At 44.5% G+C, this 21,644-nt stretch overlaps 1 protein-coding gene and 1 long non-coding RNA gene across 6 annotated transcripts in view; one reads left to right on the forward strand and one right to left on the reverse strand.

Annotated features, from left to right (window-relative positions):
• The window catches only part of LOC125168976 (uncharacterized), a 26,288-nt gene extending 11,210 nt beyond the window's left edge, over positions 1–15,078 (reverse strand). The window contains exons 1-2 of the long non-coding RNA XR_007153360.1: positions 14,920–15,078; positions 10,769–10,828 (exon numbers count right to left, since the gene is read on the reverse strand). This is a non-coding gene — a long non-coding RNA (uncharacterized LOC125168976). The remainder of the gene's footprint in view (positions 1–10,768; positions 10,829–14,919) is intronic.
• SRSF5 (serine and arginine rich splicing factor 5) lies at positions 14,506–19,454 on the forward strand. 5 transcript variants are annotated; one of them, XM_047864540.1, is made up of 8 exons: positions 14,506–14,661; positions 15,560–15,704; positions 16,003–16,073; positions 16,199–16,297; positions 16,602–16,671; positions 17,913–17,986; positions 18,438–18,548; positions 18,636–19,454. In XM_047864540.1, exons 2-8 carry the CDS (start codon positions 15,579–15,581, stop codon positions 18,901–18,903), a joined length of 819 nt encoding a protein of 272 aa, XP_047720496.1. In that variant the 5' UTR covers positions 14,506–14,661; positions 15,560–15,578; the 3' UTR covers positions 18,904–19,454. The 5 variants fall into 5 exon arrangements, with proteins under 5 accessions (XP_047720496.1, XP_047720494.1, XP_047720499.1 ...); XM_047864538.1 differs by having other exon boundaries at positions 14,508–14,665; XM_047864543.1 differs by having other exon boundaries at positions 14,508–14,665; positions 18,639–19,454.
• Positions 19,455–21,644: the final 2,190 nt, after the last annotated feature.

Genomic DNA, 21,644 nt, shown 5'->3' on the forward strand with positions numbered 1-21,644 from the left:
ACAATACCCACATTAGGTATTGAGAAAGCCAAATGAGCTAAGTCTCCAAAAATCCTTGCATGGTACTTGGCACATAGCAGGCCTCCGACAATTCCTAAATGTCACCAGGTACAGTAGGTAATTACTAGGGTATCTTCCTACAGCAGACATAGTGAAAAAAATACGCATGACTCAGGCAAATAAGGTGGTTTCACACGTCTTTGCCAAAGCAGAGCCTGGTGTAGGAAGACAGATAAGCCGGTTGGGCCTGCTCTGGTAGAAGGGTGGTGGGTGGTTGTAAGTTGGATCTAAGGCAGATTGGGCCATTTTGAAGTTGAGCGGCTCATTTGTCCAACACGTAGGCGGCCAGCCTCGTTCACCATGACCCTGTTTGCACTTCGTCCTCACCTAAGAGGGGGGCTCTCTGATAGCTCTGCTTGTACCATGTGACCTTATCTCCTCTGCCAGGATGAGAATAGACACCATGCCCAAACTGGACTAATCAGATTTCCCTCTCCCTGGAACTTGGAATTGGGACTAAGAGATTCCGCCCTCGTCCTGAGATCTGCTTTTGGATGCAGAAGACATAAAAACTGGGGGACATGGTGTGGCCAGCTTCTGCCATATGGATCGTGAGGCAGGGAAAGCCAGGTGGCAGGGAGAGAGCAAATGAAATCAGAGAGAGAGAAAGAGAGAGAAAGGAAAGAGAAAGTCTGTATTTCTGGGTTCTTGACAGTTCCCACTTCCTGTTTCCAGATGCCTTCCTAGACCCGGACACATCCTGGCCCCAGGATTTCGTTCGACGCTTCTGAGTACTCAATGATAAACACACCTCTCGTTGCTTGCACCGCAAGATGTGTGTTAGGTTATTTTGTGCTCAAGTTACAGAAGCCAGTTCAAGCATAAAGAGGAAATCAGTGGAAAGTGCTGGGGATCTCATGAGATCCAGGAGGCTGGAACAAGTTCATTTAAGGAGGAGCCAGCACCAAAGCCTTTCTGAGTGCTTCGGCCACAGACTGGGAAGCCAGCTTCCTTCGGGCGTGCTGCCATTAAGATGCCTCAGCGTTGGGTCTCTCAGTTCCAAACTCAAAGTTCCTAAGGTAGAGAGAACCTCGTTGAGCCACGATGAGCCAGTTGCTAATGGCTACAGGATGGCTTCAGGCAGCAGCAACATATCTGCCCAGAGGGTCTGATCAGGAGGACAGGACATAACGCTCCTCAAGAACAAGGTGGTGTTGGGGCGCCTGGGTGGCGCAGTCGGTTAAGCGTCCGACTTCAGCCAGGTCACGATCTCGCGGTCCGTGAGTTCGAGCCCCGCGTCAGGCTCTGGGCTGATGGCTCGGAGCCTGGAGCCTGTTTCGGATTCTGTGTCTCCCTCTCTCTCTGCCCCTCCCCTGCTCATGCTCTGTCTCTCTCTGTCCCAAAAATAAATAAACGTTGGAAAAAAAAATTAAAAAATAAATAAATAAATAAATAAACGTTGAAAAAAAAAATTAAAAAAAAAAAAAAAGAACAAGGTGGTGTTCCCTGTGGGCTGGTTTGTGTGGCTGCCTACTGTATATGGGGGACTGTCTTCGTGCTGAGAGGGATACAAGATTTATAAAACAGGGTCTCTAACATCAAAGAATTTATAATCTAGCTGCTAACAATCCTGTTCCAGGGCAGCCTGTGACAACTGCTAGAAGAGACAGAGAGCATGGACAGCCACGGGAATTTAGAGAAAGGCAAGATGCCTTGGAAGTGTGGGGACGACAGCCCAGATTCCAGGCTAGGTCAAGGTTGGCCAATAGCTTACTGAACAGAACACTAAAAATGCACTTGACATGCCTTATAATCATAACCAGAAGAAGCATGTATTTAAAATCAAATGTGAGGGGCTCCTGGGTGACTCAGTTGGTTAAGCGTCCCACTCTCGATTTCGGCTCAGGTCACGATATCATGGTCTTTAGATTGAGCCCCGAGTCAGGCCTCTCTCTCTCAAAACAAATGAACAAATTAACAGCTTAAAAAAATGTTCAGTGCAATAGAGTAAGAACGTGTTCTTTGGTGGACGAATCCAGAGTGCGTGAGGCACATTGACATTTGCAAATGCACCCAGTGAAGAGAAAATACACACTGATTGCACCAGGGTCCTGCCGGAATTGCCAGGCAAGTTGATCATATCCCTGAAACCCAGCCCTGATTGTAAGCCTCTGGTCAGCCCGTTTCCCCTGAACTCTCGTCCCCATAGTGTTCATGCTTGGAATCTCCAGGGCTCACTGGTCACTGGAAGCATCCTTCCAAGGCAAATACATTTTTTTAAAAAATTTATTTTTATTGCTATATAATTGACATTTAACATTATATTAGCGTCAAATGTACAACATAATGATTTAACATATGTATATATTGCTAAATGATCACAACTCTGCTCACCACATATAGTTAGAAATTTTTCTCCTTGTGATGAGAACTTTTAAAATCTGCTCTCCTAGCAACTTTGGAGTATGCAATACCGTGTTATTAACTGTAGTGACCATGCTGTACGTGACATCCGCAGGACTGATTTGTGTTACAGCAAATACATTCCTAATCTGTTCTTAGAATCTTGGCCTCAACAAAAACCTGGATGACTTCATCAATTTCCATGTCACGTCTATGGGGGTCCCTGTCAACTTAAAACCTTACATCTACTCAGTGTTCACTGGATAAAGTCTGAGCTCGTTAGCATGGTAGCTAGCCTACCGTAATCCCGTCTATCTCCATCCACCTCCAGCCTCTTCTTTCCATGCTTCCACTTAAAAAAAAAATTTAATGTTTATTTACTTTTTGAGACAGAGAGAGAAGAGAGAGAGTGGGGGAGGGGCAGAGAGAGTGGGAGACACAGAATCTGAAGCAGGCTCCAGACTTGGAGCTGTCAGCACAGAGCTCAATGCGGGGCTCGAACCCACGAACTGTGAGATCATGACCTGAGCCAAAGTTGGACACTTAACTGACTGAGCCACCCAGGTGCCCCACCATGCTTCTGCTTTGAGGAACACTCAACTATTTCTACCATATGCCCTACTGTTCTGAAGAGGGTCCTTGGCTGGGAGCACATGAGCCTTCATCAGGAACTAGGGTGGTAAAAAACATAGGAGAGAACTAGGGTCAGCCTCACCAAGATAGCCTGGAAGCCCCAGACCTACCAGAAGCTGCACTAGTTCTCCTGTGCTAACCCTGGAGATGCTGGGCTTCTGGTTTTCCATCAGGCCCCCAGTCTCTGCAGCTCTGGGTTCCTCGCAGTGTCTCACTGCGGATTCAACCAGATCTCTACGGAAGCTCATTACACATTACACCCAAGCCACGGGCATTGAATTTAACTTAAATACTCGGTATCCAAGCTCCTAAAATAGGAGATTGTTTACTTGAGGTACAATGATCAGGAAGAAACACACGGTAGAGCTTCTCATTCCCCTCTACAGCTCTGTAGCCGAAGCATCCATTTCTTCTGGCTAAACTTGGCCACTAGTAGGCACGCTGACTTGTCAAAGAGGCAGATGTCAATTGTGCAGCACTGGATCGGCCCCCTGTGTCTCGACACTAATTGTCGCATTAGAGAAGGCATGATTTCCAGTATTGGGGCTGATCTTGCAGGGGTTGGGGTGTGTCCCTCTCTGGGGGATCTCTCCTGTGTGCCCTGCCACAATGGCTCTGTTATAAATGGGTATGGAGAGTTAATACTTTTGAGGCTTCCCCCTTGATGTTAAAGATGGAAAGAGCTCGGTGATTGGTTGGTCCCAGTTCCTGACAGGGTGGAGGACGGAGTGGGTATAGGAGTCAACAAACAATGGTGGGCTCTTGTCCAGTTCTCTCTGGTTTTCATAAACCCCTGGAATGGTTTGGTGTTTGGGACGTTGCAATCTTTTATCTTCTACCTACAGAGGATTTGGGGACATGAGAAAGAAACGTCCATGTTCTTCAACTCAGTCTTGTTGGTTCTCTCTGTTAGAGCAGCCTAACCTCCTCTACGATTTTTGTCCTTTCTGAATGAGGAGACATTGCTTAGCGTATGACTTACTACCGCTGAAATGTGCTGAATGGACCAGGCTCCGGATCGAATACATTACACACGCTGCCTCACTGAATCCTCATGACAACCCTATGAATTAAGTACTATTACTGACCTATTTCGGACACGAGGAAGCTGCAGCTTAGAAAGGTCCAGCAGCATGCTGAAAGTCATAGAGTCACTCAGCAAAAATTGTTGGATGTGCCAGGCCGTAATTCAGCTCTGGAGCTGCCAGGGTAGGCGTTGGGACCGAAATGCCAGCACACACGATTGCAGCTCCTGTAGGCTTAGCTGATTGGCTCAGGGCTTCGCCCGCACGTTTGGCCTGTGGGTGTCCCATGTGACACAGCCTAGATGCTTTGGTCCTTACTTGCAAGGGCTGCAACCATTGGCACGTTCGAGCTCACACATTTGTAAGACAGAGACCAAAATGCAGCCAGGGTGACTTACCCGTGATGTGAAATGTTCTCTCCTGATTTAATAACGCTATGAGGTTATAGATTTCCCCTTTGGGTAAACTTTGGAAAGGAAATCCTTTGGAACCACAGAGTTGGAAGAGGCGTGCTGGGTTCGGTTCAGGGTTCCACCGCTTCCAGCTGTGTGACTTTCAGCTTTGGGTTCCACATATTTTTTTTTAAACGAGGGTGTGAATTGATTTCAGAGAGTTGCATGAGGACGGAATTGGCTACTTAATCCGAAGTCCTGAGTGCTATGCTTGGCGCACAGTGAGGGGAGGGTGAACACAGCTTTCATTGCGGAGGATGAGAGTTGCTAACAGGCCACTGGGTTTTGCAATCGGGTGAATGGTGAATGTCTCGAGGGCAGTTTTGGGGGTGGTAGGGAGGGGAATGGGGCGGGCGGGGGGAGTCTGACTGCAGGTGAGTGAGAGCTTGAGAAAGTGGCACCTCGTGTATAAAGACTACCTGCTCTGTAAAGAAACATGTTGGCTTAGGAAAGGTGAGATGGGGCAGGTTGACAAGTGACAGAGGTTCAGAGGAGGGTTTCTTGAAAAACAGTTTTAAGGGGAGGGGTGCCTGGGTGGCTCAGTCAGTTGAGTGTCCGACTTCGGCTCAGGTCATGGTCTCGGGGTTCGTGAGTTCGAGCCCCTGCGTCCGGCTCTGTGCTGACAGCTCAGAGCCTGGAGCCTGCTTCGGATTCTGGGCTCCCTCTCTCTCTCTGCCCCTCCCCCGCTCAGTCTCTCTCTGTGTCTCTCAAAAACTGAATAAAAACATTAAAAAACTAAAAAAAAACAACAACTTTTAATGGGAAAAACAAAGTAGGTTTGACAGGGATCAAAGAGGTAGTGGACAGGGTGAGACTTAAGATAGAAAAAAGGGGCGCCTGGCCGGCTCAGTCGGCTAAGCATCCAACTATTGGTTTTGGCTCAGGTCATGATCTCATGGTTCATGAATCCAAGCCCCATGTCGGGCTCTGTGCTGTCAGCTCAGAGCCTGGAACCTGCTTCAGATTCTGTGTCTCCCTCTCTCTCTCTGCCTCTCCCCTGCTCATGCTCTCTCTCTGTCTCAAAAAAGTAAAACGTTAAAAAAAAATTTTTTTTAATTAAAAAAAAAGAAAAAAAAGAAAAATACTTAATGGAACAAGGGGTGTAATCTGGTGCACAAAGAACCAAAGGCTTGGGCAGAAATCAAACCCGTTGTTTCTCTGAGACAGAGAGAAGGAGAAGATGGGCAAAGATACAGGTGATCTAAAGATGGGGAAGGATGGAAACAGTGGCCGCTTGATAAATCAATTCTTTTTTCTTTATTCATAGATAATTGAAGATAACATCTATTTTCTGTGTGACGTAGGGGTCGTTATGGTAGCCCGCCTTCGATGACCCCGCCATCCCTCCTCCTGGTCCTCAGTCTGTGCAGCTGCCTCCCACGCTGTCCACACTGTACCAGGGATGTGCTGTGTGACCAACAGCATAGAGCAGAAGCTATGTGTTAGGGGTTGAACTGTGTCCCGCAGTAAGGCGTGCTGAAGTTCTAACCCCCAGCACCTCAGGATGTGACCTGAGTTGGAAATCGGGTCTTTCCAGAAGTAATTAAGCTAAAATAGGTCGTTAGGGCAGGTCCTCATCCAATATGATTGCTGGCCTTATAAAAAGGAGACATTTATGGGGCGCCTGGTGGCTCAGTCAGCTGAGTGTCCAACTCTTGATTTCGGCTCAGGTCTTGATCTCACTGTTCATGGGATGAGATCGAGCCCTGAATCGAGCTCTGCGCTGACAGCACAGAGCCTGCTTGGGATTCTCTCTCTCTCCCTCTCTCTGCTCCTCCCCCTTCTCTCTCTTTCTCAAAGTAAATAAACTTTTTTTTTTAAGGGAGGGGGGACGTGGGGCACCTGGGTCGCTCAATTGGCTAAGCATCTGACTTTGCTCGGGTCATGATCTCGCTGTTTGTGAGTTCGAGCCCCGCGTCGGGCTCTGTGCTGATGGTTGGAGCCTGGAGCCTGCTTCGGATTCTGTGTCCCCCTCTCTCTGCCCCTCACCCGCTCAAGTTCTCTCTCTCTCTCTCTCTCTCTCTCTCAAAAATAAATAAACATTAAAAAGGGCGGGGGGAAACTTGGACACAAGTTCAAACAAAGACAGATGTGCACAGGGGGAAGATGGAGAAGACGGCCATGTGACTCCATGGCAACAGAGTGCTGCTGCCACCAGCCAGAACACCAAGGATTACTGGCAAACACCAGTCACTGGGAAGAGGCAAGGAAGGATCCTCCTTTAGAGCAGTTCGAGTTGGGGACACTTTGGTTTGGGGCATCTGGCCTCCAGAACTGTGACTGAATCCATTTCTCTTGTTGTAAACCACCCAGTTCTCGGTATTTTGTAACGGCAGCCCTAGTGAACGAATACACTATGGGGTGTCATTGCCAAGATGGGTTGGTAAAAAGACTGTAGCTTCCACGTGAGGTGCACGCTGTCAGATCACTCCCTCTTGGGATACTCAGCTGCCGAGTCCTGAGGACGATCAGGCAGCCTAGGGAGAGGCCCACCTGGAAAAGAACCTAAGTCTCCAGCCAGCAAGGGTCCGCGGTGTGTCAAGAGTTGTGGGAGTGAACTTGGAAGGAGATCCCGACCCACCCCCCTCCTCCAGTTGAGGCTTCAGAAAAGACTGTGGCCCCAGCCTACGGTTCGACTACAGTTTCAAGAGAGACTCTAAACTGGAACCACCCAGTCAAGCCACTCCTGAATTTCTCAGATCACAGGGACTATGAGAGAATAAATGCTTGTTGTTTAAGCGATTCACTTTTAGGGTAATTTGTTACACAGTGATATTTGATATACCTGCTAACAAGGAAGGAGGCGTGGTTGCTTGCAAAGAGGAGACAGAGTACGGAATGGCCGCTGAGATCACGAGAAAGGGAGCGGTGGACCCACAATACAGGTCTGATTAGTGGTTGCAAACTGTAGTTCAGAACCACCTGACTTAGGTACCAGTTAAATATTCAGATTCCTGAGCCTTGCGTTCCTGAATCAGGCTTTTCCCTGGGAAAATGGCACTGGCGATCTGCATTTGAAAAAGTGCCCAAGTGATTCTTTTAAAGAGCCATTGAGTTCGAGAATAATTGCCAGCAGAGGCAAAAAGCTAGAATTTAAACTGGGTAACTCACAGCACAGGCTGGCATCACATAAGCACTACACTGTGGACATACAAAGAATTGCTAAGTTTCGCCAACAATTCAGCAAATTCTGAGTTAGTGGGGATTACTTTGTATCCCTAAGAAAACATTCTCAGGAGTCCTTATGCTAACCTTCTCTTCCCTTTCTTTGTAAAGAGACTGCCCTATTTCTCCTTCAGTTCACCCTGTGTGGAGAAAGAAGCTCTCCCTATTCCGATTTCGACCTCACTCCAACCTTCTCTGGTCTTGGCGGTCAGGACTCTGCAAAGTCCTGCAAAGTAGGCCAGAAGTGCACAGAAGTGCTTCCTGTTTCTGGGGTTTCTGGGGCCACCCTAATGCACAGAGAGGCCTCACATGAGGGTCATGCTGCAGCTTTTGTGAGAAGGGCCTTGGCAGGAAAATCAGAAAGTGGGATGTTCTGGGCAGAAGAGATCAGTGGATTCTGTAAGCCTCAGTTTCTTCATTTAAAAAATGTTATATGCCGGGGCACCTGGATGGCTCAATCAGTTGAGCGTCCAACTTCTGCTCAGGTCATGATCTCACGGTTTGTGGGTTTAAGCCCCACGTCGGGCTCTGTGCCAACAGCTCAGAGCCTGGAGCCTGCTTCGGATTCTGTGTCTCCCTCTCTCTCTGCCCCTCCGCTGTTCGCACTCTCTCTCTCTAAGATAAATAATTATAAACAAATTAAAAATTAAAAAAAATTAAAATGTTATACGGCTACATGAAGGGCTGTGTGAGGAGTGACTGAGGTGATGTGTGCAGTGTCCCTAGCACAATGCCTGGCACACAATAGCGGCTCAGAAAATGGGAGCTGCCAATATTAAGAGGTGTGGTAAGGAGGCTATGCTTGGTGCTCTGAATTTAAGTTTATCTTGGTGTTATGATCGTTTGTGTCCCAAATCTGCTTCCCTATGACTGTCCCAATCAGGGCTCCAGCCATAACCCGAGTGAGATATGGGTACTCGGAGGAGGAAAGATGGAACTAGATGATAGGTGGATTTTATGGAGAACAAAAAGTGAGTTCCTAGACCTAGGGCAGCATTCCTCTAGGTCTCCTGGTTGAGTATTAGAACCACCTGCAGCCCTTACTAACTAACTAGGACTCTAGTCCAGACCAATTACATTAGAATTTCTGCCAGTAGGGACCCAGGCAGTGCAATATTATGAACACTTGTCAGGTGATTTTATTGTGCATCTGGTGTTGAGGTTAAAGCACTCAGGTTAAAGTAGAAGGTTCACAGGACTTTTGATTATTATGTACAAAATGAAAACAGCGACAAAAAAATCACAGTGTGGCAACTGAAAGAAGTCAGATAGGGATGTAGGGGTGAATCAGTAGAAAATGGAGCATTTTTTAAAACCATACATTTCCAAGAAAGATTTAAGAAAAGCTTTTCAAAAAATATTTAGAATTAGCTAGGAATAAGGAAGCAATACTTTTTCTTTGTGTTGGAAAGTATCTGGTGATCTCTAGGACATTTTCAGAAAAACAGAGTTACCGGTCAGAATGAGCATTTTCCCCAGTCACGTGGTTGGGTCATGTTAAGTGGAAAAACGGCCACAAGTTTGAATATACGCTTTTGATCATAAATATATTAAAGAAACATGGAAAGTGCCCATGATTATGTTTTATGAATAAAAAATCTTCATACCAAATGATACCAAATTCTATATGTGAAGATGACTCATATTTTAAAAACGCGTTTGTATATATAGAAGAACACTACAGAGAAATTATTGAAAAAGCCAAGTAATTATCCTTCGGGGTTTGAAAAACAAGGATAGCCTTTTGACATCTTTTAAAAAATATCTATGTTTTTTTTTTTTTTAAATGACGATGTATTGGGGCGCCCGGGTGGTTCAGTCGGTTAAGCGGCCGACTTCCGCTCAGGTCACGATCTCGCGGTCCGTGAGTTCGAGCCCCGCTTCGGGCTCTGGGCTGATGGCTCAGAGCCTGGAGCCTGCTTCCGATTCTGTGTCTCCCTCTCTCTGACCCTCCCCCGTTCATGCTCTGTCTCTCTCTGTCTCAAAAATAAATAAACGTTAAAAAAAAACTAAAAAAAAAAAAATGACGATGTATTACTTTTGAATTGGAACATAAAACATATATTAAACACCCAGGAAAGAAAACACGAGAAGGAAATACAGGAAAACATAATCCAAGGTTGATTTGTTGAGATGGGATTCTGAGTGTTCTTCACGTCTTTCAGTTATTTCTCCTGTTGTACATTTTGTGATAATGAGCACAGGTATTTTTTTCTCTCTCTTTTTCTTGTAAACATTTATTCATCTTTGAGAGATAGAGCACGAGGAGAGGAGAGGCAGAGAGAGAGGGAGATACGGAATCTGAAGCAGGATGCAGGCTCCCAGCCGTCAGCACAGAGCCCTACGTGGGGCTCGAACCCACAAACTGTGAGATCATGACTGGGCCAATGTCAGACACTCAACTGACTGAGCCACCCAGGCGTCCCAAGCGTATGTGTTTTTTAATAATTGGAATACCATAAATTCTATTTAAAAATAAAGATTGAATCCTCTGTTCTTGTTTACAATTTTATTATCTGATGGAGGGAGCTGGATGGAACATTCGTAAAACAGTTTAAAGGTTAGGAATCAGTTAGCTCAGGGGGTGGCAAATGTTTTCTGTAAGGAGCCGGATAGTAAATATATTAGCCGGATAGTGTGGTTCATATGGTGTGTATTACAACTATTCAGCCCTGCTTTTGTAGCAGGACAACAGATATAGACGCTAAGTAAATGAACTGGAGTGGCTGTGTTCTTAAAAACTTTATTGATGGATACTGACCTTTGAATTTAATCTAATTTTCATGTGTCATGAAGTCTTCTTTTGATCACCTTCCCCCAACCCCAACCATTAAAAATGTAAAACCATCCTCAGACCATACAAAAACAAGTGGCAGGCTGAATTACCCCCCAGAGGCCATAATTTGCTGACTCCTGAGTTAGAGATCAGGAACGTGATGAATGAAACATCCTATAGTTAGGCTGAAAGACCCCCAAAAGAGATGGCCAATAAACTCTATTTCCTTTCCTTTCCTTTATTTTATTGTATTTATTTAAACCTGTGATTTCTCTGCATCCTCTTATTCCTTTACTAAAGAATTTGGTACTTACTTGGGTGTCTGAGGAAAAAGATGCCATTTGGCTGAAACACGAATATAGGAGCAGGACAACCTGAAAAAAAAAAATAGTCATGAAAATCCAGGCCTACAGATACTGAATCTTTGCTGTGCTAGGTATTTCTGGGAAACAAAAGCAAAAATAAGGCGTATCATTATGCAGGAATTATAGGGACACATGCAGAATTCTGTAGGATCACAAAGGAGGCAGAGTAATCACGCTCACGGAAGACGACTGTGTTTACTGGAGGAACTGGTAAGAAACAAGCTAGTAGGAAGACTTATTAAGCAAGTGTCATGGAAAAAACAAATATTGCAAAAAGTCATTTAAAAAAACCAGTAGAATGGGGCGCCTGGGTGGCGCAGTCGGTTAAGCGTCCGACTTCAGCCAGGTCACGATCTCGCGGTCCGTGAGTTCGAGCCCCGCGTCAGGCTCTGGGCTGATGTCTCGGAGCCTGGAGCCTGTTTCCGACTCTGTGCCTCCCTCTCTCTCTGCCCCTCCCCCATTCATGCTCTGTCTCTCTCTGTCCCAAAAATAAATAAAAAACGTTGAAAAAAAAATAAAAAAATAAAATAAAAAATAAAAAAACCAGTAGATTAAGTCACTAGGCACTAATGAAAAATTACCTTTGTGGAGATGACAAACGTTTAAGCACTAAACAAATCGAGAAAGGCCTTGTGAAAACTAACGAAGGGAAACCTCACTGGAGTCTGGAGGGAGGCAGTGGGAGTCAAAGAATTCCTCTGCAATTACTGGAAGAAGTGTCAGTTACAGACCCCAACAGAAGAAACCTCGAGAAGAAAGAATCATCACAGTCCCTCACACAGAAAAGACGCACACTGCATCTTTTATAAGAAAACAACTACCCCTGCAACTTAGCTGCTGAGAAACCATGCTTTTCTCTAACGAACTTTAGACTTGCCTTCAAAACAATCGGTTCCAAATTCTTCCTGCTTCTCAAAAAACATGCTGTTCCTCTTCTTTGTTGGATGTGCCTATGGTTTTTCAGCAGCTTCTGTGTCCCAAATTACAACTCTCCACTATTCCTGAACAAACCCATTTTTATGGCCAAATCACTGTTTTATTTTTAAGATTAAAATTTTTTTTAATGTTTATTTATTTTTGAGAGAGAGAGAGAAAGAGACAGCATGAGTGTGCGAGGAGCAGAGAGAGAGGGAGACACAGAATCCGAAGCATGCTCCAGGCTCTGAGATGTCAGCACAGAGCCCCACATGGGGCTCGAACCCATGAACCGTGAGATCATGACTTGAGCTAAAAAGTCTGATGCTTAACTGATTGAGCCACCTAGGCGCCCCTTATTTTTAAGATTCACAGGCTTTGTAAAAAAAATTAGTCCTGGGGTGGCTCAGTCGGTTAAGCAACTGACTCTTGATCTCAGCTCAGGTCTTGATCTCAGGGTTGTGAGTTCAAGCCCCATGTTGGGCTCCATGGTGGGTGTGATGCCTACTGAAAAAAAAAAATAGTCCTGAAGAAAATCAAATGCTGTGGGCCGAAGACAGCAACTTTTTTCATGGTGTACAGCACCAACATTCTTGTTTTTCACTCCCAGAAAACTTTTTCTAGATTACTTTGTTATTGCAGCAAAAATAGCATTTAGTGAGTGAAATCACAAGCAATTGCTTCCACACTCAACTGAAAATATAGAAAATAACTGGAAGACCTTTTTTTTTTTAATTATGCAGAAAGCAAACAAGTGTAACTAAATAAATGCTGGTTTGGGACAATTTGTACATTACAGGATTCCAGTTTTTATTAGGCTAGTGGCTAAAGGTATTTTTTTAAAAATTTTTTTTAATGTTTTATTTATTTTTGAGACAGAGAGAGACAGAGCATGAATGGGGGAGGGTCAGAGAGAGAGGGAGACACAGAATCTGAAACAGGCTCCAGGCTCGGAGCGGTCAGCACAGAGCCTGATGCGGGGCTCGAACTCACGGACCGTGAGATCATGACCTGAGCCGAAGTCGGACGCTTAACCGACTGAGCCACCCAGGTGCCCCTAAAGGTATTTTCTTTTAATCAGGCTTCGTGCCCAGCATCAAGGGTCAGATGCTTAACCCAAAGAACCACCCATGCACCCCTAAAGGTGTTTCCTTTGAACAAACTCATTATTTTCTTTTAAATCCATCCTCATTACCCATACCATAGATAACTAAGTTCACAATTTTGCTATATACTGAGGCTCTTTTTATTTATTTACTTATTAAAATTTTTTAATGTTTATTTTTAAAAAAAATTTTTAATGATTATTTATTACTGAGAGAAAGAGAGAGAGCACAAGGAGGGGAAGAGCAGAGAGAGGGGGAGACAAAGAATCCGAAGCAGGCTCCAGGTTCTGAGCTGTCAGCACAGAGCCTGACGCAGGGCTCCAACCCACCGGCTGTAAGATCATGACCTGAGCTGAAGTCGGACGCTTAACCGACTGGGCCACCCAGGTACCCCTAATGTTTATTTATTTTCCTAATGTTTATTTTTGAGAGAGAGTGCACGTGAGCGCCTGTGAGCGTTTGTGAGCAGGGGAGGGGCAGAGAGAGAGGGAGGCACAGAATCAGAAGCACGGAGCCCGATGTGGGGCTCGAACTCACAAGCTGTGAGATTACGACCTGAGCTGAAGTCAGACACTCAACTGACTGAGCCACCCAGGCGCCCCCAAGGCTCTTTTTAAAATAACCAAATGTTTAAATGGTGGAGCTCATTCCATACAAACTATCTAAATTCGAACCTACAGTTTCTAAGGGCTGGGAGATCAGTAAAAGGGCCAGTAGCTCTTCTCCTTCTCGAACTTCATCTCTGTGTAACTTTAGTTGCAAACAGCAACCCTAGATACAGGACACTCTGAAAAATGGCATGCCTTCGTTTCCACCTAAAAGCATTTAAAAAAAGTAACCTTTTACAATCATTCTATTTATGCCTCAATTTCTAAACCTGAGTACTTCGCTGGGAAAATGTGGAGTTAAAGATGCCTAAGGCTATTTCACCCTCATTTTGAAAACACAATCTTTTCTGTTTCCGAGTGATGGTATACTTTATGTGTTACATTACGGAAACCTGAACAGGGAGGGTTAACCAAATACCATTTGGACTTTAAAAGTAGCTTGAAACATCTCCCAACCGGTTCAGTTCTAGTGCAGAAATCTGCATTCTGACCTCAATTCAAGATGGCCTGCTAGCTGCAGTCCCAATTTTAATATTTCATCATGCAAAAAACTTCCATTTAAAAAACACTGCAGTTCTTTAGTCTTCTTACTATAAACCACACGTCCGTGGTATGGTATGGTTAAGATATTCACTTGTGCACTAAGCAGCCTCCTCCAAAGTACAAGCATAAACTGCAGGAAGCAAGGAGTCAGAGATGGCCAAATATTTTTGCAAAACGTGAGTTTCTTTTACCCAGTACTCTCCGGAGTATCTTAAAAAAAAAAAAAATTTCAGCTAAAAAAGAAGTGCCATTTGCTCTAGCAATGACAATGCTGGAGAGACACTGACGAACCCCACTCAAGGAGCAAACACCTTCATCCGTGCCCCGTGCAGCTTCTGGCACCTGACGACCACACCCACGCCAATTCCCGCCCCTCGGCCCCGCCCATCGCTGATGCGGGTTGCCGGCGCGGTCACCGTACAGCGGTCCCTACTGCACGTAAACTTCCGGCTCCGCGGAAACGTCATCCCTGGATTCAGTGGGGAGGTCCCCGGGGCGGTGCCGGAAGTGACGCAGGGGCGCGCCCTCCATTTTGTGGAACGCAGGAGCAGCTAAGTGCGTCAGTTTTGGAAAGACGTAGAGGAGTTTAGTCCTGGTTTGCGGGGAGGCAGACGGCTCCGTCGCAGACTACGGACCTCTCTGGTCTCTCAGCTGCCAAAGATCCTGTCCGGTAGGTGAGTGACTCACTTTGAGGGAAAGGCTTCTCGGATCGAGGCTTCTTCATGGCCGCTCAGATCGTGAGTGGCCAGGGCTGCTCTCTTTGCGGAGGACGGCGTCCAATGAGCGCAGTTTATTCGAGGTGGGCGCTGGGGCACGTCTCCCTTTGGGTACTGTTTGAGGGGAACTGAAGGTGGAAGGGCGGTCGTGGTTATGGTCATTTTTACACAGGGGTCTATGTTCCTCCCTGCCTCCTTACCTCTTCACTTACCCGAACCCCCCGAGTTTGGGCGGAGACCTTTGCTCGGGGGTGTGGCTAGGGTTTTCTGCGGGAGGGCACGATGACTCCGGAACCATGGAGTCGTGGGAGGGGGTGGGAGGAGGGCGTTTGGCACGCGCGGCTCTCCCCCACCGCTGTCTCCGCCGCCGCCATTTTGTGGCTGCCGGCGTCCGCCCGCCGCCGTTTGCGCAGGCGCGGCGGTGGCGTCGCGAGATTCCGGCTTCCACCCGCTGTGACGCTCCTGGGAGGCGGCGACGCGCGCGCGGCCCATCACCATTGGGCTGGCCTTGCGGAGGGCGGGGTCGGCTCCGCCCGCACTTCTCGGCCTTTCCTAACTGCGGCAGATGGGAGGGGGCCAGAAGAGCCAGGGAGAGAGTGCGGCTGCGCAGTTCCAGAGGCGGCAGTGGGCGTTGCGGTTGCTGCGGTCTGGGCCCAGGGAAGGATCGTGTTGGGAGCCGAGTTTTAATTTTGTCTGCAAGGGACCTGGCCTAATAAGAGGCACTCTTGGCAATCTTGTTTATAACATCACCGGGTAAACATTTTATTTTATGCCGTTTATGTTTTTGGCCCCTTAACTAGGCATTCTTCTGACATTCACTGGTATTGTTTCAATCGAATCATTTTCTAACAGGAAATACTAGCCGGATATCATGAGTGGCTGTCGAGTATTCATCGGGAGGCTAAATCCCGCGGCCAGGGAGAAGGACGTGGAAAGATTCTTCAAGGGGTATGGACGAATAAGAGATATTGATCTGAAAAGAGGCTTTGGTTTTGTGGTAAGTGTTTTAGAACTACTGTTAAGTCGCTAAAGATTTTGATGAGCAGTGTGTTTTGATTTTACTGAGTTCAGGTAGGGTATCTTTGGAAAACTTTGTATGTTCTTAGAGCAGTGAATTTTCTTGAGGGATAACCTCGCTGTTGGCTGGAGGGAAACCACTCCTGATCACTGTCTTTAAGATAGTCATTCTATCACACGTTTGCAGTGCTCTTACTATGTTGTAGAATATATCTTAGAGCCACATTAAGCAGGGGGTCGGTTTGTTTGTTTTTTTTCCCCCCATGTTTACATTTTAGGAATTTGAGGATCCCAGGGATGCAGATGATGCTGTATATGAACTTGATGGAAAAGAACTCTGCAGTGAAAGGTGAGAACGTTAGTTTTGTAACCAGTTAGCACCGTAAGATGGACAAGATCGGCTGGGATATTTTTCAAAGTCTATCTCTTGTGGCTTGTGTGGAGATAACAGTCTTTTTTCCCCCCTTCCTGTAGGGTTACTATTGAACATGCTAGGGCTCGATCTCGAGGTGGAAGAGGTAGAGGACGCTATTCTGACCGTTTTAGTAGTCGCAGACCTCGAAATGATAGACGGTATGTGATAGATGGTGGATGGCTGCTTTGAACAATCTTTACCGCAGGAGGAGCTTTTAATGTTTAAGAACCATTAGCAATAAGTGATTCTGGTACTTAACTGAGTAATCGTTTCTCCTTTTCATATGTTAATCCACTGTTCCTGATTAGTGCGTGTAGTAAGTCCTGTAAAATAATGTAGAAACTTGATGGGAGTCCTTTGAATGACTTGTTCCGTCTCGTTGCTTGAACTTGTCCACAGTCGAACACAGTAGGTACACACTGCTGCATTTCTTCCATTGTGAGTACTCATTTTCTTCCTCAGAAATGCTCCACCTGTAAGAACAGAAAATCGGCTTATAGTTGAAAATTTATCTTCAAGAGTCAGCTGGCAGGTTTGTTGAAATACAGTTTTGAGCTATTTTAATGTGGCTTTTTAAAAATTAATGGGCAGTTAATGTTTTATTATGTTTTATTAAAAGTAATTTTATCTTTAATTAATTTTAAAATGGATTTAATTGTAATTTTTAAATTTTAATTAAATGTAACTGGGGGATATTTCAAACTTTAATAATTAGTGATCAAATGTTTAATGTTTTGAGGATATATTTTCTTGTTTATTAAAATCAATTTTAACCAAATATTAAACCCTTTATTTGCCAGCCTATCTGTGTCGTTGGCCTTATGACGAGGAGTGCCTGTGGGTTATCCTAATCGTTGTCTTGGTCACTCTTGGTTGGGCCTGGTTGACTTTGCCAGTCAGCTCCTACAGTGATCAATTGGCCACCTCTAGATCTGTGTTTGCCGGTCTAGACGTAATCGGTGCACTTAACTTGAAGTGCCAGGTTGCAGCGATCCCAGAGCGTTGATAACGTGATCTGATCCCTAAGTTGAGAGCGGTCTTCCTGTAACGCTTCCGAATAAGAGGTCCTGGTCGAAAAGAGTTGAAAGATACGAAATTAGGTGGTCGTTGGAATCCTGATCGCAGTAAAGTGTTCCTTGGTAACTGCTCAAGAGTAGAACATGTCTGCATCCGCCTGTAGTCTGCTAATAGGGAGGGCTGTGCGATTAAAGGCTTCCATCGATTGGGTAGTGTCCTTCAAGTGGGTGGCGAAGAGCCAGTCGGGCATATGTCATGAAGGTTTCTCCGACCGATTAACGGTTTGCTGCTTGACTAGCCTAGGGAAATAATAATAAAGGTAAAGTAAACTTTTTTAATGACATATGGGGCACAAAATAACTGGTGTCTTGTAAATGTTCTGTTTTGTTTTTTTTAATATAAAATTTCTACTTTAGTCTTTACTTTTAAAATATGTACTGTTTCTTTTTGTTTCTTTTTGTTTTGTTTTTTGTTTTGCTTTTTTTCTTATGTATTGAGCTCAGTATAGACTAATACTACTTTAATGTTAAGATCTGAATTTCCTCTAGCATTTTGCTTAAAAGCAATATGCTTTTTTGCTTATTTCGTGCCCTGACCTAGATAATTTTTCAATTCTGATAGAATACAAGTGTGGTAAATGCCATGTTTGTACTTTATCTAACATCTTCTCTTCCAGTAGTCTTGTTTTTTATACCATGTGGTTGTTTGTGTGTCACATCGCCTTTTCTTTGCTTGACACGATTGTCTTGTGTTAAGGATCTCAAAGATTTCATGAGACAAGCTGGGGAAGTAACCTTTGCGGATGCACATCGACCTAAATTAAATGAAGGGTGAGTGTGTATTGGAGATCATAACCGCCTTTTAAAACATACTGAAAATTTTACTGGGGATTTTTTTAGAGAACATAAAATTTGGACATGCTGTAGTGCAGTGGTTCTCAATCCAGGAGGAGTTTGCTCAGTAGGGAGCACTGGACAACAGTTTTGGTGGTTGTAACTGGTTGAGGTCACCACTGGCATCTGGGTAGAGGCCAGGGATGCTGCTAAACATCTGATGGTGCATAGGAAAGCCTTCCACAACCGAGAATTAAAAATTTCAGTTGTTTGGAAAGGTTGAGAAACCTTGTTGCAATGCTGTTCTCCATTAAGATCTAAGACAATGTAGTATTAACAAAAGGTGCATGGAGAAGGTATTTTAGTTTGCTGTGTGTAGTGTGAGACTAGGCTATAACATGTATGTACCTTTATAAAGGGCTTTTTTTTTTTTTTTTTTTAATTGTAGGGTGGTAGAGTTTGCCTCTTATGGTGATTTAAAGAATGCTATTGAAAAACTTTCTGGAAAGGAAATAAATGGGAGAAAAATCAAATTAATCGAAGGCAGCAAAAGGCACAGGTATCTCTTTAACATTTTTAAGACAAAGTTTTAGTTAATAGGTTTGTAGGGACTGCCTCTTATGTTATATTTTTCCTCCCTTCCTAGTAGGTCACGAAGCAGGTCTCGTTCCCGAACCAGGAGTTCCTCTAGGTCTCGTAGCCGATCTCGTTCCCGGAGTCGCAAGTCTTACAGCCGGTCCAGGAGCCGGAGCCGGAGCCGGAGCAAGTCCCGTTCTGTTAGTAGGTCTCCTGTGCCTGAAAAGAGCCAGAAACGTGGTTCTTCAAGTAGATCTAAGTCTCCAGCATCTGTGGATCGCCAGAGGTCCAGGTCCCGATCCCGGTCAAGGTCCAGATCAGTTGACAGTGGCAATTAAACTGTAAATAACTTGCCCTGGGGGCCTTTTTTAAAAACACACACACAAAAATTCCCAAACCATACTTGCTAAAAATTCTGGTAAGTATGTGCTTTTCTGTGGGGGGGTTGGGGGTGGGATTTGGAGGGGGGTTGGGTTGGGCTGGATATCTTTGTAGATGTGGACCACCAAGGGGTTGTTGAAAACTAATTGTATTAAATGTCTTTTGATAAGCCTTCTGCTCACATTTTTGTGAATGTCTGAAGTGTATAGTTTGTGTATATTGAGAGAGCTCTTTTATAACTAAAGCAAATTTAATTTTTTTGTACTAGAAAAGATTTGAACATTTTAGTTCTTGGTTATTCAAATATGTTAATTCAGAATTAGTTTAATGCCTCAATTAAACTAATTAATAGCTTTGGACACTTAAAAGAGCTCTAAATTTGCTTGTACATAAAGGCTTGAGTTTTCCTTGTTAGGGTCAAGGGTGTCCTCCCACCCACCCTTTAACAGCTGCCTGACGACACGTTAAAGCAGCTGTTTGTTATTGATAATAAAAGATTATAAAACTGCTTTTGTCTGTCTGTCTGAAGGACGAATGCGGTTTACTCCTCCCTCCCCATCTACATTCAGCACATTTAAAGTGCCTTTATAGAGAATCCTGGAGTTTGGTGTGGTGGGTTTTTTAAATTTTTTGAAAATTTAAATCTTGCCATTTCAGGGCTAGTCAAAACTGGGGCAGGGAAGACCGTGAACTGTTCAGAATAATGGTAACTGTTGTTTTGGTTTCTTGTGTGTGACCTTCCATGCTCTTTTTCTTTATTACTGTATTGTGTCGACATCAGGTAGTTTAGGCTTCCGTAGCCAAGAGAACGATAATTTGGGAAGGAAATTATAAAAATTTGTTTTTATGTGTTGTATGTAATTTTGAAGGTCAGAGGTGATCACAGCTTATTTTAACTCTTTGTACAAGAGTGCTTTAAGAGGTTTCGTGTTTCTTGCTTTCAATGCTGTGACGTGGGTGTGACCGTATGTTAAGGAGAAAACAGTTTACTAGAGAAGACTGCTGAAGGTTCTACACCCGTTTTTGTTCTGGGAGCCTATATGTGTAGATGATGAGCGCTGTGAATAGTCTCTTCTAGGACTCTCTAGAGACTACTTAGATTCTCTTGGTCCCATGCAGGAGTGCTGAGTTGGATAAATGGTAACAGTGAGTGACACGTAGTAGCCAGATACTCTGACAGTTGTCTTCCCTGTGTGTTCTTGAATCTCAGTTACTTCCTACATACAAGAACGCATCTTCTAGGAGCGAAATTGGGGCCAAAGAAGAGCAAGTAAGTGGTGAACTAGTATGGGCATTGGAGTCCAGTTCCCCAGAACCCAAGCACCACGTTTTCTTAGTGTAGACAAATGTGCCTTAGCCTTGCAGGGGTTTTTTGAGGGAAACAGTTGGAAGTACCAATTGGCTTTCCAGAAGTGTGGGCATTGGGTAGTGGGACCCCATTTGGGGGGATAGGTTTGAAAGGTTTTTGGTATACATTTGCTTCTCATAGCCCAGATTAGAAATTGAGGCCAGAAAATGGGAAGCCGAACCTTCTACCATGAATGAGATGGATTTTAGGGAGAGTTTAGTATGCTTGTTTGTTTACTGAGGTGGAGGCATGTGGAAATCAGTGGAACCTAGATTTTTTTTTCTTTTTTTTTTTTTTTTAAAAGATTTTATAAGTAATCTTTGCACCCAACATGGGGCTTGAACTCTGAACGAGGTCAAGTCGTGTGTTCCACCAGCTGAGCCAGCCAGGCGCCCCAGGTTCTTTTATTGGGTTGCTTCGGAAGGCTGCAAGTCCGCCAGAAGTTAATGTCAAATGGAAAGAGACAATTTTTTTGTTCTTAGGTATGATAGATGTAACTGGGTAGTATGGTGTAGATACTTCTTGATATTTTACCAGTTGACTCTATTCTGATGGTTTTTCAGTAAATGATAGCCGTGGCTTACCATTTTAATATTAACATTTGTTACACGGTGAAGCGATAAAATATAAGGCCCTTTGAGCAAATGGGAGGTGACTGGGAGTTAATTTGAACCAGCAAATGAACCTGAATTCCCAGATCCAAGACCTGAGAAATAGAGGAGTGTATTATTCTAAGCAAATTTAGGGCCAGAGTTTGTGGGACATGTGTTAACTTTTTTCTTTATATGTTCCTTTTATCTAGTCCTCAAAATCTAGTCCTTTAAAAGGACAATTTGAGGGTAGTAGGTCCCAAGTCCAGCCTTCCTTTCGTGAAAAAACTATTCTGCTTAACCAAGTTTCCTAGCAGGTGATGTCGGCTGGGTGGTAGACAAAATCATTTGAACAGTTAAGTTTAAGAGAATATGTAAAAGTGGTAGGTAGATAGACCTTTTCACAGATTAAGAGCATGTTAGTGACCCAAACTGGTGATTCTTAAACTTACTGTGGTATTGGGAGTACTGGTGGTCTTGGACATTGGCCAGATGCTGCCTTAAAATTAACTTGGGTTTACAGTCAGTTGAACTTAATCATACTGAATGGCATGAAAATCTTAATTAGGCACGGTCTGCTATTTGCAAGGATGAGATGTTCATGAATCTAACGATTGTGTATCAGTGTTATGTAAAGCATTTCATAGGAAATTTGAAATTTTAGAAATCTTATTTAAATGGAGAAACGACCCCTTTTGCAGTAGCTTGCAGCTCTCTGAGTTTTGAGGGGATATAATAGGAAAACCACTGATAGCCCATG

This window comes from Prionailurus viverrinus, chromosome B3 (genome assembly GCF_022837055.1).
Source record: "Prionailurus viverrinus isolate Anna chromosome B3, UM_Priviv_1.0, whole genome shotgun sequence".
NCBI lineage: Eukaryota > Metazoa > Chordata > Mammalia > Carnivora > Felidae > Prionailurus > Prionailurus viverrinus.